The sequence below is a fragment of the Hylobates moloch genome, unplaced genomic scaffold, assembly GCF_009828535.3.
Source record: "Hylobates moloch isolate HMO894 unplaced genomic scaffold, HMol_V3 SCAFFOLD_5, whole genome shotgun sequence".
In the NCBI taxonomy this organism is placed as follows: Eukaryota; Metazoa; Chordata; class Mammalia; order Primates; family Hylobatidae; genus Hylobates; species Hylobates moloch.
Genome location: NW_026652280.1, coordinates 148,977,232 through 148,994,197, shown reverse-complemented (window position 1 = coordinate 148,994,197; position 16,966 = coordinate 148,977,232). Strand labels below are relative to the sequence as shown.

The window sequence follows — 16,966 nt, the reverse complement described above, 5'->3', positions numbered from 1 at the left end:
GGGAATTCATTAGGAGATAAACAATAATTTCACTAAATTTGAAGAGAAGATTGCCACCTGGTCATTTGAGGCTGTTTATGTCACTAAACCAAAGGGCCAAAAATAAGGAGTTGCCTCACTGGCTGGAGTGATGGATCCCAATTACCAAAGGGAAATTGAATGGGCAGCCCCCTCCCCTAGGACTGAGCCAGAAGTCCAAGGAAGTAGCCAACTCCTCCCAGGGCTGAGATCAGACATCGTTGGAGAGGGCATGGCAAGGCACACTGGCAGAGAAGTTCACTGAAGTGTCGTGTCAGTGGAGCTTGCTGGAAAACTGCCCTTTGGAGTGCTAAGGTCATATCCTCAGGGAGGAGCCATGTCTCAGAACTCACTGAAAAGCCACCTAAAGGAATGTGGGGAAAGTTGTCCAGAGGAAGGTGCCCTGTTAGCAGCTCTCTGCAAGGAGGTATGCGGGGGGAAGATGTTCATAAGAATGTGCCCGCCATCTGCACTTTGCTTAAAATGGCTGGAACCAGTTGCCTGAGGCAGCCATTCAAGTGAAGATGCTTTGCTGGTAGCCCTCCCACTATAAAGTTGTCCACAGGAAGGTGCTCTGTGCTGCCGGCCACTGGGCATTGCAGAAAACACAGAGTGTGTGCACACACACATACTCTCTCTCTCTCTCTCTCTCTGTTGGTCTCTCTCCCTCCCTGCAGGAGAAGATCACCAGAAACAAGAAGAAAAGCTCCTTTCTTCTGTGATCCTCCAGCACTGTCTATTGCCAAAGCTTAGCAACATGTTCACTGTAAAGAAGAAATTCTTAAAGGGTTCAGCTCCATTATCATAGAATGGTGGTAAGTGGACTGGGGGTTCAGACAAGGAGTTGATAACTGGCAACAGTACATTCCTTTAGCTACTCATTTTCCATATTTACCCTTCGCTCATGTGAGTTCTGTACGATGAAGCAACTCTGTGTTTCCACCTAACAAGATATTGCTATTCTCACAAGTGAAGAAATTCTCACCCTTCACAAAATAAAGAGATGCATAGTCCTAACCATCACTGTATCCACTGGCAGCTATAGTCATTACTCCTCAAATTCTATCATAGTTTCATTGATTATTTTCTTGCCTAAAGACTATTATGTATGGTTAAGCAGCACTAGTTTGTGTAAAAACAAAAATGGGGCTGGGCACGGTGGCTCACGCTTGTAATTCCAGCACTTTGGGAGGCCGAGGCAGGCAGATCATGAGGTCAGGAGATCGAGACCACGGTGAAACCCCGTCTCTGCTAAAAATACAAAAAAAAATTAGCCGGGCGTGGTGGTGGGCGCCTGTAGTCCCAGCTACTTGGAGAGGCTGAGGCAGGAGAATGGCGTGAACCTGGGAGGCAGAGCTTGCAGTGAGCCGAGATTGCACCACTGAACTCCAGCCTGGGCGACAGAGCGAGACTCCGTCTCAAAAAAAAGGGAAAAAAGAGAAACAGCCTACACACATAAACATATAATAGCCAAAGAGAAAATACACAAAGCCACTACAGTCCTCATTTCAGTAGCTGGGCACAAGGCCATAGTTGATACCTCTGGCTTATATTTCTTTTGCCCTTGGCCAGAAGCTCAGCGGGTCAATTCTTTATCCAGTAGAGGGACCTAAACCTTCCTTCAGAAGGGTGAAGTCCTCAGTCATCTGCCTTTTTATTTTTTTTGGTTGTTATAAGAACTGCTAATGGGCATTCCAGATAATCCCCTGGATTCCACATAATCCTCCTTCTCTCCAGTGTGTAGCAGCAACTCAATTTCCCTTTGATAACTGAGATCTATCACTCCAACCAGTGAAGCAACTCCCTATTTTTGGACTGTTGGTTTAGTGACATAAACAGCCTCAAATGACCAGGTGGCAATGTTCTCTTCAAATTCAGTGAAATTGTTGTGTCTCCTTATCAAAGCATTCTTCCTCTTGGGAGCAAAGACCTCCAAATTAGCAAAGCTCAAAGTTTCCATTGGATTTGGCAGTTCCATCACTGATAGCAGTAAAGAAAATCATCTCAGGGGAGTAGTGGGAACAGAAGCCAGATTACAAGGGGGTTTACAATGAAGAGAAGGCAAGGCAGGGAAGCCAGTAAGTGAATGCAGCCCACTCTTTCAAAAGAAAAGCTACGAAATTACGTAGAGGAGAGCTCTGTAAAGCACTTACAAGAGGACACAGGATTTTGAGAGGAATTTTTAAAATGAGGAAAACTTACACATCTTACAAAATTCAAGCGGAAGCTCTTTTTTTATTATTATTATACTTTAGGTTTTAGGGTACATGTGCACAATGTGCAGGTTTGTTACATATGTATCCATGTGCCGTGTTGGTTTGCTGCACCCATTAACTCGTCATTTAGCATTAGGTATATCTCCTAATGCTGTCCCTCCCACCACCCCCCAACCCACAACAGTCCCCGGAGTGTGATGTTCCCCTTCCTGTGTCCATGAGTTCTTATTGTTCAATTCCCACCTATGAGTGAGAACATGTGGTGTTTGGTTTTTTGTCCTTGCTATAGTTTACTGAGAATGATGTTTTCCAGTTTCATCCATGTCCCTACAAAGGACATGAACTCATCATTTTTTATGGCTGCATAGTATTCCATGGTGTATACGTGCCACATTTTCTTAATCCAGTCTATCGTTGTTGGACATTTGGGTTGGTTCCAAGTCTTTGCTATTGTGAATAGTGCCGCAATAAACATACGTGTGCACGTGTCTTTATAGCAGCATGATTTATAGTCCTTTGGGTATATACCCAGTAATGGGATGGCTGGGTCAAATGGTATTTCTAGTTCTAGATCCCTGAGGAATCGCCACACTGACTTCCACAATGGTTGAACTAGTTTACAGTCCCACCAACAGTGTAAAAGTGTTCCTATTTCTCCACATCCTCTCCAGCACCTGTTGTTTCCTGATTTTTTAATGATGGCCATTCTAACTGGTGTGAGATGGTATCTCATTGTGGTTTTGATTTGCATTTCTCTGATGGCCAGTGATGATGAGCATTTTTTCATGTGTTTTTTGGCTGCATAAATGTCTCCTTTTGAGAAGAGTCTGTTCATGTCCTTTGCCCACTTTTTGATGGGGTCGTTTGTTCTTTTCTTGTAAATTTGTTTGAGTTCATTGTAGATTCTGGATATTAGCCCTTTGTCAGATGAGTAGGTTGCAAAAATTTGCTCCCATTCTGTAGGTTGCCTGTTCACTCTGATGGTAGTTTCTTTTGCTGTGCAGAAGCTCCTTAGTTTAATTAGATCCCATTTGTCAATTTTTGCTTCTTTTGCCATTACTTTTGGTGTTTTAGATATGAAGTCCTTGCCCACACCTATGTTCTGAATGGTACTGCCTAGGCTTTCTGCTAGGGTTTTTATGGTTTTAGGTCTAACATTTAAGTCTTTAATCTATCTTGAATTAATTTTTGTATAAGGTGTAAGGAAGGGATCCAGTTTCAGCTTTCTACATATGGCTAGCCAGTTTTCCCAGCACCATTTATTAAATAGGGAATCCTTTCCCCATTGCTTATTTTTGTCAGGTTTGTCAAAGATCAGATAGTTGTAGATATGTGGCATTATTTCTGAGGGCTCTGTTCTGTTCCATTGATCTATGTTTCTGTTGTGGTACCAGTACCATGCTGTTTTGGTTACTATAGCCTTGTAGTATAGTTTGAAGTCAGGTAGCGTGATGCCTCCAGTTTTGTTCTTTTAGCTTACGATTGACTTGGCGATGTGGGCTCTTTTTTGGTTCCATATGAACTTTAAAGTAGTTTTTTCCAATTCTGTGAAGAAAGTCATTGGTAGCTTGATGGGGATGGCACTGAATCTATAAATTACCTTGGGCAGTATGGCCATTTTCACGATATTGATTCTTCCAACCCATGAGCATGGAATGTTCTTCCATTTGTTTGTATCCTCTTTGATTTCATTGAGCAGTGGTTTGTAGTTCTCCTTGAAGAGGTCCTTCACATCCTTGTAAGTTGGATTCCTAGGTATTTTGTTCTCTTTGAAGCAATTGTGAATGGAGTTCACTCATGATTTAGCTCTCTGTTTGTCTGTGATTGGTGTACAAGAATGCTTGTGATTTTTGTACATTGATTTTGTATCCTGAGACTTTGCTGAAGTTGCTAATCAGCTTAAGGAGATTTTGGGCTGAGACAATGGGGTTTTCTAGATATACAGTCATGTCATCTGCAAACAGGGACAATTTGACTTCCTCTTTCCCTAATTGAATACCCTTTATTTCCTTCTCCTGCCTGATTGCCCTGGCCAGAACTTCCAGCACTATGTTGAATAGGAGTGGTGAGAGAGGGCATCCCTGTCTTGTGCCAGTTTTTAAAGGGAATGCTTCCAGTTTTTGCCCATTCAGTATGATATTGGCTGTGGGTGTGTCATAGATAGCTCTTATTATTTTGAGATACGTCCCATCAATACCTAATTTATTGAGAGTTTTTAGCATGAAGGGTTGTTGAATTTTGTCAAAGGCCTTTTCTGCATCTATTGAGATAATCATGTGGTTTTTGTCTTTGGTTCTGTTTATATACTGGATTACATTTATTGATTTGCATATGTTGAACCAGCCTTGCATCCCAGGGATGAAGCCCACTTGATCATGGTGTATAAGCTTTTGGATGTGCTGCTGGATTCGCTTTGCCAGTATTTTATTGAGGATTTTTGCATCAATGTTCATCAAGGATATTGGTCTGAAATTCTCTGTTTTGGTTATGTCTCTGCCAGGCTTTGGTATCAGGAAGATGCTGGCCTCATAAAATGTGCTAGGGAGGATTCCCTCTTTTTCAATTGATTGGAATAGTTTCAGAAGGAATGGTACCAGTTCCTCCTTGTACCTCTGGTAGAATTCAGCTGTGAATCCATCAGGTCCTGGACTCTTTTTGGTTGGTAAGCTATTATTGCCACAATTTCAGAGCCTGTTATTGGTCTATTCAGAGATTCAACTTCTTCCTGGTTTAGTCTTGGGAGGGTGTATTTGTCGAGGAATTTATCCATTTCTTCTAGATTTTCTAGTTTATTTGCATAGAGGTGTTTGTAGTATTCTCTGATGGTAGATTGTATTTCTGTGGGATGGTGGTGATAACCCCTTTTTCATTTTTTATTGCATCTATTTGATTCTTCTCTCTTTTCTTATCAGTCTTGCTAGCGGTCTATCAATTTTGTTGATCTTTTCAGAAAACCAGCTCCTGGATTCATTAATTTTTTGAAGGGTTTTTTTGTGTCTCTATTTCCTTCAGTTCTGCTCTGATTTTAGTTATTTTTAGCCTTCTGCTAGATTTTGAATATGTTTGCTCTTGGTTTTCTAGTTCTTTTAATTGTGATGTTAGGGTGTCAATTTTGGATCTTTCCTGCTTTCTCTTGTGGGCATTTAGTACTATAAATTTCCCTCTACACACTGCTTTGAATGTGTCCCAGAGATTCTGGTATGTTGTGTCTTTGTTCTCGTTGGTTTCAAAGAACATCTTTATTTCTGTCTTCATTTCATTATGTACCCAATAGTCATTCAGGAGCAGGTTGTTCAGTTTCCATGTAGTTGAGCGGTTTTGAGTGAGTTTCTTAATCCTGAGTTCTAGTTTGATTGCACTGTGGTCTGAGAGGCAGTTTGTTATAATTTCTGTTCTTTTACATCTGCTGAGGAGAGCTTTACTTCCAACTATGTGGTCAATTTTGGAATAGGTGTGGTGTGGTGCTGAAAAAAATGTATATTCTGTTGATTTGGGGTGGAGAGTTCTGTAGATGTCTATTAGGTCCACTTGGTGCAGAGCTGAGTTCAATTCCTGGATATCCTTGTTAACTTTCTGTCTCGTTGATCTGTCTAATGTTGACAGTGGGGTGTTAAAATCTCCCATTATTATTGTGTGGGAGTTTAAGTCCCTTTGTAGGTCACTCAGGACTTGCTTTATGAATCTGGGTGCTCCTGTGTTGGGTGCATATATATTTAGGATAGTTAGCTCTTCTTGTTGAATTGATCCCTTTACCATTATGTAATGGCCTTCTTTGTCTCTTTTGATCTTTGTTGGTTTAAAGTCTATTTTATCAGAGACTAGGATTGCAACCCCTGCCTTTTTTTTGTTTTCCATTTGCTTGATAGATCTTCCTCAATCCCTTTATTTTGAGTCTATGTGTTTCTCTGCAGGTGAGATGGGTTTCCTGAATACAGCACACTGATGGGTCTTGACTCCTTATCCAGTTTGCCAGTCTGTGTCTTTTAATTGGAGCATTTAGCCCATTTACATTTAAAGTTAATATTGTTATGTGTGAATTTGATCCCGTCATTATGATGTTAGTTGGTTATTTTGCTCGTTAGTTGATGCAGTTTCTTCCTAGCCTCAATGGTCTTTACAATTTGGCATGTTTTTGCAGTGGCTGGTACTGGTTGTTCCTTTCTATGTTTAGTGCTTCCTTCAGGAGCTCTTTTAGGGCAGGCCTGGTGGTGACAAAATCACTCAGCATTTGCTTGTCTGTAAAGTATTTTATTTCTCCTTCACTTATGAAGCTTAGTTTGGCTGGATATGAAATTCTGGGTTGAAAATTCTTTTCTTTAAGAATGTTGAATATCAGCCCCCACTCTCTTCTGGCTTGTAGAGTTTCTGCTGAGAGATCAGCTGTTAGTCTGATGGGCTTCCCTTTGTGAGTAACCCAACCTTTCTCTCTGGCTGCCCTTAACATTTTTTCCTTCATTTCAACTTTGGTGAATCTGACAATTATGTTTCTTGGAGTTGCTCTTCTCGAGGAGTATCTTTGTGGCATTCTTTGTATTTCCTGAATCTGAATGTTGGCCTGCCTTGCTAGATTGGGGAAGTTCCCCTGGATAATATCTTGCAGAGTGTTTTCCAACTTGGTTCCATTCTCCCTGTCATTTTCAGGTACACCAATCAGACATAGATTTGGTCTTTTCACATAGTCCCAAATTTCTTGGAGGCTTTGTTCATTTCTTTTTATTCTTTTTTCTCTAAACTTCCCTTCTCACTTCATTTCATTCATTTCATCTTCCATCACTGATACCCTTTCTTCCAGTTGATCGCATCGGCTACCGAGGCTTCTGCAATCTTTGCGTAGTTCTCGAAACTTGGCTTTCAGCTCCATCAGCTCCTTTAAGCCCTTCTCTCCATTGGTTATTCTAGTTATCCATTCATCTGATTTTTTTCCAAAAAGTTTTTAACTTCTTTGCTATTGTTTTGAATTTCCTCCTGTAGCTCAGAGTAGTTTGATCATCTGAAGCCTTCTTCTCTCAACTTGTCAAAGTCATCCTCCATCCAGCTTTGTTCCATTGCTGGTGAGGAACTGTGTTCCTTTGGAGGAGGAGAGGTGCTCTGCTTTTTAGAGTTTCCAGTTTTTCTGCTCTGTTTTTTCCCCATCTTTGTGGTTTTATCTACTTTTGGTCTTTGATGATGGTGATGTACAGATGGGTTTTTGGTGTGGATGTCCTTTCTGTTTGTTAGTTTTCCTTCTACCAGACAGGACCCTCAGCTGCAGGTCTGTTGGGAGTTTGCTAGAGGTCCACTCCAGACCCTGTTTGGCTGAGTGTCAGCAGCGGTGGCTGCAGAACAGTGGATTTTCATGAGACCACAAATTCAGCTATCTGATAGTTCCCCTGGAAGTTTTGTCTCAGAGGAGTACCTGGCCGAGTGAGGTGTCAGTCTGTCCCTACTGGGGGGTGCCTCCCAGTTAGGCTGCTCGGGGGTCAGGGACCCACTTTACGAGGCAGTCTGTCCATTCTCAGATCTCCAGCTGCGTGCTGGGAGAACCACTACTCTCTTCAAAGCTGTCAGACAGGGGCATTTAAGTCTATGGAGGTTCCTGCTGACTTTTTGTTTGTCTGTGCCCTGCCCCTAGAGGTGGAGCCTACAGAGGCAGGCAGGCCTCCTTGAGCTGTGGTGGGCTCCACCCAGTTTGAGCTTCCTGGCTGCTTTGTTTACCTAAGCAAGCCTGGGCAATGGCAGGCGCCCCTCCCCCAGCCTCGCTGCCACCTTGCAGGTTGATCTCAGACTGCTGTGCTAGCAATCAGCGAGACTCCGTGGGCATAGGACCCTCCGAGCCAGGTGCGGGACACAATCTCCTGGTGTGCCGTTTTCCAGGCCCGTTGGAAAAGCGCAGTATTAGGGTGGGACTGACCCGATTTTCCAGGTGCCGTCTGTTACCCCTTTCTTTGACTAGGAAAGGGAACTCCCTGACCCCTTGTGCTTCCCGAGTGAGGCAATGCCTCGCCCTGCTTCGGCTCGCGCACAGTGCGCTGCACCAACTGTCCTGCACCCACTGTTTGGCACTCCCTAGTGAGATGAACTTGGTACCTGAAACGAAAATGCAGAAATCACCTGTCTTCTGTGCCGTTCACGCTGGGAGCTGTAGACAGGAGCTGTTCCTATTCGGCCATCTTGGCTCCACCCCCCAAGGGGAAGCTCTTCTATGTAAAAAGAAATTGAAGGAAGAGATGAGTAAACAAGATCCCAAAAGGGATGGGATCCACAACTCAAAGCAGAGGGATCTCTGCCTCAGTCTCTGAGCCCAAAGAAGTGGGGTAGGGGTGTGATGGGAGAAAATAAAGGCAAATTTGTAGGAGGTGGAGCAGGAAGTTGAGCTGGTTACCTTCTCCCAGTTTAATTTTCAGATTACAAAGCAAAGCCTTTTGATGAAAGAACTAAGTTGGTAGAGCAGGAAGATTGAAGAAAATACACAATTTTGAAAAGAACAACAGTGGAAAATAGAGAGGGGCAAAAGATAGAGAAATCTAATCTGGTTGTCTATAAATCATGACTCAAATTTTACTTCCTCCTTGATGTGTGCTCTGCCTCTTCAACTGATAGTAAATAAAAGATTAATAATATGTCTATATAGGAATTAAAAACAGAAGTTTCTCTTTAAGTGCCTGTCCTATAGGTCTTATATAGCACTCGTCATTTTCTGCTATGTAGTTTTTTTCCTTTCTAGAATCCACTTGTAACTCTTTAATGAATTAGATTTTTGTATCCCTCATAAGCATCTACTAGAGTGTGTAACTCATTAACACAGTGTTTCAATAATTAATTGTTGTACAACAAACCACTCTATACTAATGGAGTAAAATAACAATCTTTTGTAATTATTCTGTCTCATGGTTCTGGGGATAACTAAGTGGTTCTCACTTGGGGGTCTCTCCTGTGGTTGCAGTCAGGGAACATTTGGAGGCTCCTTCCTGCACATCTCTGGAGTGTGATGTTGGCTACTGGCTGGGACCTCAGCCGGGGGGCTGCCCTCCAGAATACATATATGTGACTTCTCCATGTGGCTTGGGCTTCCTCAGGGGATGGTGGCTGGGTTCCGAGAGCAACTGTCCTAGAAAAGAGCTGGGCAGGTGTTATAATCCTTTTTATGATCTCTGAAGTCATGCAGTAGTATTCGCTAACACTTTATTTATTAGAATTAAGTCACTAAGGCCAGCCCATATTCAAGGGGCGGGGAGTTTAGACTCCACGTCTTGATGAGAGGAGTGTCAAGGGATTTGAAGATACTACACATATAAATGCTAATTAGCTGCTTGTTTTAAGCATTTATTATATTTTGAAAAAGCCTCAGAAAGAAAGAGAATGAGAGTGGTGCACAGTCTTACAAGGTCTGAATAGAAGTCAGGAATAATGCTAAAAAGTCAATTAACCCATAAAAGATGCTACCCATGGCTGCTTATTTCACAAGTGTTTGTGATCTTCTTTTACAATCTCTTTTTAGGAGATAAGATTGAGCTATTTTGTCTAGAAAGGTGTAGTAGGTCAGTGCTTCTCCTACTTTACGGGCACACAAAGTCCTGGGGATCTTGTTAAAATGCAGATTCTGATTCAGTAGGTCTGAGGTGGGGCATCACATTCTGCATTTCTAGGAAGCTACAGTGGGGGATACTGCAGCTCCATGAGCCACCCATTGAACAGCAAGTTAGCAGAAAGTAATAAGGGTAACTGCTTGGCTCCTGTGATCCCATCCTTCTCTGGGAGGAGTGCTAATGGGGTATGCCACCAGAGGTCCTTATGGGCTTACAAGACCTTAGCCCTCTGGCCTGTGAACCCATGATGCCAATAAGGTTAATCTACTCTTTCATAAGACTTGTAGAACTGGAATTAAAGGAAGACAGTAATTTACCTCTCTCTTGTGGTAGAAGCATGGGATATGAGGCTCTATCCATCATGTGAGAAAGCCAGTTTCCAGGAGGAATAAAGGGAACACAGAGAGAGAGAGAGTCCAGGTGATACTCCAGTGCCTGATGAGGCTCAGACCTGACCCCACTTCTGAAAGAAAGATTATACAAAATATCCTAATATTCTTCCGGCAAATTCCCCTCTTGGCCTAAATTTGTTCTACTTGGGTTGTTATCATTTGAAACTAAAAAAGCTCTAACAAAGGGTAGGGAAAGTAGGGGATATGTTCTCTTGGAAATGTAATGCTTACTGTTTTGCAGTACTAGATTATTATCCAGACGTCTGCAACCTGAGGGTGAGGAAAGACTGTCCCTTAAATCATGTTAAAGGTATGTTCCCAACAGAGTGGACTGAATATGAAAAAAGAAGACAGTGGAACACTAAGGCTGAGGGAAGATGAGAAAAGCCTCAATCTACCTAAAATAGGAGAAAAATCTAGAAAAGGGAGGCAAGAGAGTCTATGGATTAAAATTGTTAGATAGTATCGAAAGAAACTGTTACTCAAAACTTATGCCCACTGAAAACAGATGGGAAAAGCACAGTCTCGGAATAGCAAAGCTAATGTTCTCTAAAGAGTGACCAGCCCCTGGGCCTGAGTGGAAGTTAAAAGCAAGATAGTCCTGCCCAGCAAAGAACAAAACATTGACTTTTCCTATATGTCAGACATTGTGTGATTTGCTTTACTTTTTTTTTTTTTTTTTTTGAGACGGAGTCTCGCTGTCGCCCAGGATGGAGTGCAGTGGCGCAATCTCAGCTCACTGCAGGCGCCGCCCCCCGGGGTTCACGCCATTCTCCTGCCTCAGCCTCCCGAGTAGCTGGGACTACAGGCACCCGCCACCTCGCCTGGCTAATTTTTTGTATTTTTAGTAGAGACAGGGTTTCACCGTGTTAGCCAGGATGGTCTCGATCTCCTGACCTCGTGATCCGCCCACTTCAGTCTCCCAAAGTACTGAGATTACAGGAGTGAGCCACCGCGCCCGGCCGATTTGCTTTACATTTATGACCTTATTAAATGACCACCCTGAGAAAGTTTCGCTCATGTCCATCCTTGAAACTCTAACACAGTCAAAGCTGGCACTCCCATAGTCAAAAGAAAGAAAACTGAACGTGGGTCATATCATGTGATTCCCACCTGGCAGACCCTATAACTGGGTATACTTCAGCAGGCAAATCTCAGAGTCTTCTGAAGTCTCTGAGACTGCAAGCTGTGCAGGTGACACAAGAACGACACTGCCACCTTTCCATGTTTGGAGTAAATAAATTTTTAATAACCAGTTTCTTGGTTACAACTTCATCTATATAAATCCCCTTATTCTAGGATCTACACAGTTAAACCTAATATTTCACAGCACATTTCCAAAACAGTACATTTTTTACACTAAGAAAAAAAAAAGCCTGGTTACCACCAAGGTGTATTGTCCATGAATTGAAAGGCTTTCCTATTTAAGTAGCAGGTACATGTGTAAATAGGGCAGGCAGCAACAGAACAGCAATATTGGAGAACGCTTTCTTTATAGTAAATGCCCTTGAGTATGAGATGTGACAATGAAGCAATAAGGCCAACTCTATAAAGCAAAAATGGATACTGATCTCATTATTTTATAGCGATACCTTGTGGTATGTTTATAATGTATTTCTTTCACATGTTAAAACAGCATCTACTAAAGATGGGCTTAATTTTGGTAATGTCAACTGAAAAAAGTTAGTTAGTTATATGTGAATGCAACATTTGTTGTAAAGATTCCAGAAACACAGGAGTCAAAATTTCAAATTATGATTCCCACAGTAACTGTAACTCCGGTGTACAACATACATAATGGAAGAAATGTTATCAACATATACCATAGTAGAAAGTAGTAAGCAGAAACAAGCTGAGTTATGCCTCTTGTGGGAATCATCATTTTCAACTAGCTGGGAATATATAAAAATCAAAACCATAAATGCATGGATTATTTTTTGCATTTAATTCTAATTTTTCTTGATCCAGTTTAATCAGCTTTGTATCTAAACTACATTTTCCTTTCATAAACTGCAAATGAATGTCTTTTGTAATTTTAAAATCCACATCATTTGATTTCTTTTTCTCACACAGGCTGCCTTTGCAGGATGGCATCATTATACCCTGTCCCTCCCTGAAATGTCAGGACACATCTGCTGGGATTCATTTATCTACATTCCTCTTCTCTCTGAAGGACACCACGGGGGAGGAGAAAAAGAACAGCAAAGAGAAAAAGAATCACATTGAGTAGCTTAGAAAGCTACGTAAGTGCACTGTGACCATTAACTTTCCCTTGGGTATCCTCCTAAGCTGATATAAGAACAATAATGCCACCATGTATTTACAATTTCCGAAGTGTTTAGTCAAAATATTATCTCATCTGATTCTCACCACAACACTGTGAGAAAGGCAAAAACAAAACACCTTTCTGTTGTTCAGCTTTTGTGACTCAAGTAGAATATATTTAAGGATTTGTTTTTATGTTATTGTTTAAAGTGTAGGCCATTTAATTGCACTTATAATATTTCCTAAACATACTCATCTACCACATGCAGAGGATTTAGTTATTATGAAGGCAGAGTATGCTCTATGTAAAAAGATTATGGTTATAAGTGAAACATTTAACATACTTTAAGCTTTTGGCTTTAACTATATTCTGAAGATTCAATAATGAAACAGAGGAATAACTGCCCTTTGAAATTCTGCCGAGGCAAAATTTATCCTGAATATTTTATCCAGTATTACTTTTCCCAGTTTGGTTTTAACTAAGAAGGGCACCTTCTACAACCTCTGAAGATGAATCCTTTTACTTTCTAGCAGTCTTTACCCATCAGGGTATGTTTCATTATATTCAAACTAAATTACTTTGGCTCAAGAACAATCATAACTCCTTTACCACCCTAAATAGCTCCGCCTCACCATGGTGTCCACGACCTTGTATGAGTGTCTGGAGGGCAACATGGTCAATCTTTTTGTGTCTCAGTGCTACCATAATTAGTCTATTCAATTGCAAGTTTATTTTCCCTTCTTTTCATGTACAGAAAGATCCTTCACATAATCAGATAAAATTTTTCTTCCTCATTTATATAAGACATCAATAAAAAGATCAATTAAAATAAAGATTCAGAGCTAGCAAAAAGCCTCAATATCATTTGTTCTAACTAGGGAGATAACACGGTCAATCCTTTGCCTGTGAAAAGTATGACAATCTTGCATGCAAATAAAAGGTAGTATTATAAGTGCAAAAGGAAAAACAAATCTTAAGGAATATTAATTTTAGGAGGTTTTCTTGTGGAGGAAGAGTTGTCTTAATGTTACCTAAAATTATAAACAATATTATAAAAAAATCTTTCCACTGAATAAAGATGAACACATAAATTCTTGCATAAAACAGATAAGACACTTGAAGGTATCCCCCCAGACATAAATACTGAACTTTTAGGCTTTTCCTCTACTCATATGCAAAAGTTTGAAAAGAAAAAACAACATCAGGGGTTGGTCATAGCACAGTCTCAATATTATTTCCAAACTAAAATGTCAGCGATGGGGATATGAGCTCTTGCATCTTACCAGAGACCAGAAAAGGGGCTTACTGCCTTATAGGATACATCAGCCAGACATGAAGGCTAGGCCATAAGCGTACATTTTCTTCACAGGTCCATCCACTTTATGGGATTTTTCTCAGGGAAAGTATAGATACAGCCAGTGGGCAAAGTTTACCTAAAACAGAATGAAATAAAGTCCTTGTTGGCTCTCTCTTTCAAGGTGGAAAATGAAGAGGACATGACCAATTCTAGAAGATCACAGAATGCTTACAAATGAAAAACAATGGGGTATGTTTCTCTTGAGCAGTCAATACGTGAAATTATCAAAGGTCTAAAATTTCCCAAATAAACTGACAACATATAAGGTCCTGGAGATTGTCAGTGCCATAGATTAAAAAACCAATTTTTCATCTTTGCTTTTAATTAAAGCTGCAGGATTCCATGAGTGACCAGCAGTAAAATATTAACACATTAAAGAATAAACCAAAGGCAAACGTTTGGTACAACGTAAGTAGTCCAACAATAGAAGACTGTGAAATGAGTTAAATATTCATACAGTGAATACTATGCAGTCATTCACAATGTATTTTTGAGAGGGAAAAGGTTGATAATACATTGTAAAATGAAAAAAGACACATTACGAAATAGTATATTCCATATGATCTCCATATTAGGAAAAAATATGTGCGTAAGTCAAAAGATTGGGAGGATATAAAAAAATAACCGAAGTTACTTCTGTTAGTGAGAATTTAATGTCTTCACAATTTTTTCTTTTCCAAATGAAAAGGGGATAAGGGGAAATTACTATTTTCAAAAAAAATGAATGTATTCTGATCTCTTTGTCTCAAGCTTTTATAATACACAAAACACAAAACTGGAATATATTTAGTGCCATTAAGCAATTGCATTAACAATTATTTTTCTTTAAGTTATAAAATTAATAGTTGATTCAAATTTAGTTTCCTTATACTTATTTCCAATTCACACAAGAGAAACACATTTTTAAAAATATATAATGACATAAATTATTATCCAAGTTTGCAGTCTTCCATGCATTCTTCGTTCATCATCAAGTCTAAAAAATGAACTTCATATGCTTAATTCCATAAGTTTTGAAGAAAACCATGATAATAAGTGCCCATAATCCCAGAATAAAGCCCCCAGGAGGATGCCAGTCTTTCAGCTTCGGTTTCTGCAAAACAAGAATAACATGATAAATTTTATAACAGGTAAATAATTCAGCAATCAATCAATAAAGCAAACATTGATGAAAAAGATAAATTTCACTGGTTGTGTGTGAATGGGGACTAGTTTAGTCAAATTAAACACATTGGGATAGCAACAGTGGTAAAGACTTTCAGACAGGGCAAATATCCCACAGGGTAAACTGGCTTCTAACAAAGATCGGTTTCAGCTTCTATTTTGTTTCCTCAAAGAGTCCTTCCCTGACTACCTAATCATACCATCTATCCTCACTCAAGTTACTCAGTAGCCTAACAGTCTTTCTTACTTTGGATTTATATATTCATTAATTTGTCAGATTTATCTATCTCTATTAGACTGTAGTTCCATGAGGGTCATCTTATTATATTCCCAGCACCAACCTGCCATGGTGCTTGCCATTCAGGAGGCATTCATATATCATACTGAGTAAATCAGTGGAAGAACAAACACTACCCAATTCGATTCAGCTATTCAACACACACTTGTTTGAGGGCCAGTGCCTTGGGTCATGTTTTTCCCTTGAGGTAGAATGCTCCTTAACCTATTCATTGTGCCTATTCAAAACTCACTAACTCAAATGCCTCCTCCAGACTCTCCCACCTGATATGTTATTTTCTTTGAGTTCTCATAGTACCTGAACTATAACTCCTTCTATTGTTACTGCTATTCACTATTATATTTATCTTTAACATTTATCTCCCTGCATACTCCCTGGGATCAAAGTCCATCTAAGTCAATTTTTTATCCCCCTTCTCTATTCCCCACCCCACAAGTGTCATGTATGCTTTTTTGTCCAGCAAGACCAGTCTTCTCCATTTAGTTGTCATTTCAACAGCTACATTACAGCCTTGTAATTGGAGGTTTGTGACAATGATCTCTTTTCTGCTTACTGAATTACTGGCCAAGACTGTAATGACAGTTATGATATTAGAATCATATTTTAGACTATAGGGGAGAGAAATAGTAAGCTAAAATTTGCTTTAGTCATCATGTATAATGTCCATCAATTCAAAATTAACTTTCAAACTAAAAGGAAAGAAAGTATTTTAACTTGAATCATAATGCTAGAGTTTTCAGAGCTTTTAATCAAATGCTTAATATAAACTGACCTACCAATGTTTAAAGTGGTTACATTCCATTTTCATTCCTATGCTTACCCTCAACCTCTACCAGTCCATCCAGAAAACTCCCCCACAATTTATCCCAAAATATTAAATCAAATTTTCCTCATGTTATTTTCCACTTAAGAGTCTGCAGTGGCTTCCACTCAACACATGTGATGATAATGGCAAAAGTCCTTGCCCTCTAATATCCTACAAGATGGTAAGTTCGGTGGTTCTCAAACCATTTCTAATGGCAAAGCTCTTGGAAGTTACAGTGCTTTCTGTGCAATACTGTGACAAATCTTAATTTAATTCCAGTAGAAAATCTAGAATAATTAATAAAAAGCAAAGCTATATTAAAGATAAGTAATATAAATATCACAAGCATGTCAATGAAAAAATGAGTGAACTAAACAAGACTATACTGCTCAGTTTTTGTCCTGTTTATTTTCTACTAGTCAAACAATTTGTAATTCACACAAAAGGGTTGAAAACGTTTAAGATCTAAAACTACTTTTCCACATATCGGGAAAAGATTACCATTATTCATTATTAGTGGAAGCACACTTTTATACAACCTATAGATATTCCCTGAAAGCCCAGTTTAAAAGCACTGACCTAGTTTGAGAGATCAGATACTGATTTTCCCTAACTAGGAGTCCCTGATTTATACGGCATTTAAAAACACTCACAGTTAGTTAGGTTACTACTGTAGAAAAGTTAAATACATATTGTCAAAATCTGGCACCAATGTAGACTCTTAACTAAGGAGAACAGGCTATAGACAATTGTTCCATAAATCCAATTAATGAACTTCAGTGCTAAAAGAGTTAAGAAGGCATTTAAACCAAGTCATGTTTTTCAAATAATGGTGAACATCATTTAAGCTCTACATTCATTAGAGATTATAGAAACAATAATCAA

The 16,966-nt window shown here is 39.8% G+C and overlaps 1 protein-coding gene across 9 annotated transcripts in view; it reads right to left on the bottom strand.

The window, feature by feature from the left end:
- PIGK (phosphatidylinositol glycan anchor biosynthesis class K) overlaps positions 1-16,966 on the bottom strand; it is a 183,585-nt gene that overhangs the window by 40,360 nt on the left and 126,259 nt on the right. For 8 of the 9 annotated variants that reach the window (XR_009213708.1, XR_009213710.1, XR_009213709.1 and 5 more), the window contains exon 11: positions 13,741-14,907. Coding sequence is in view for 1 of the 9 variants with exons in the window: in XM_032155550.2 (XP_032011441.1) it covers positions 14,791-14,907 (117 nt within the window). In the remaining 8 variants the exon portion in view is untranslated. Of the gene's footprint in view, positions 1-11,388; positions 14,908-16,966 lie in introns of those variants that run through there. The other variant, XM_032155550.2, reaches the window with a different exon arrangement.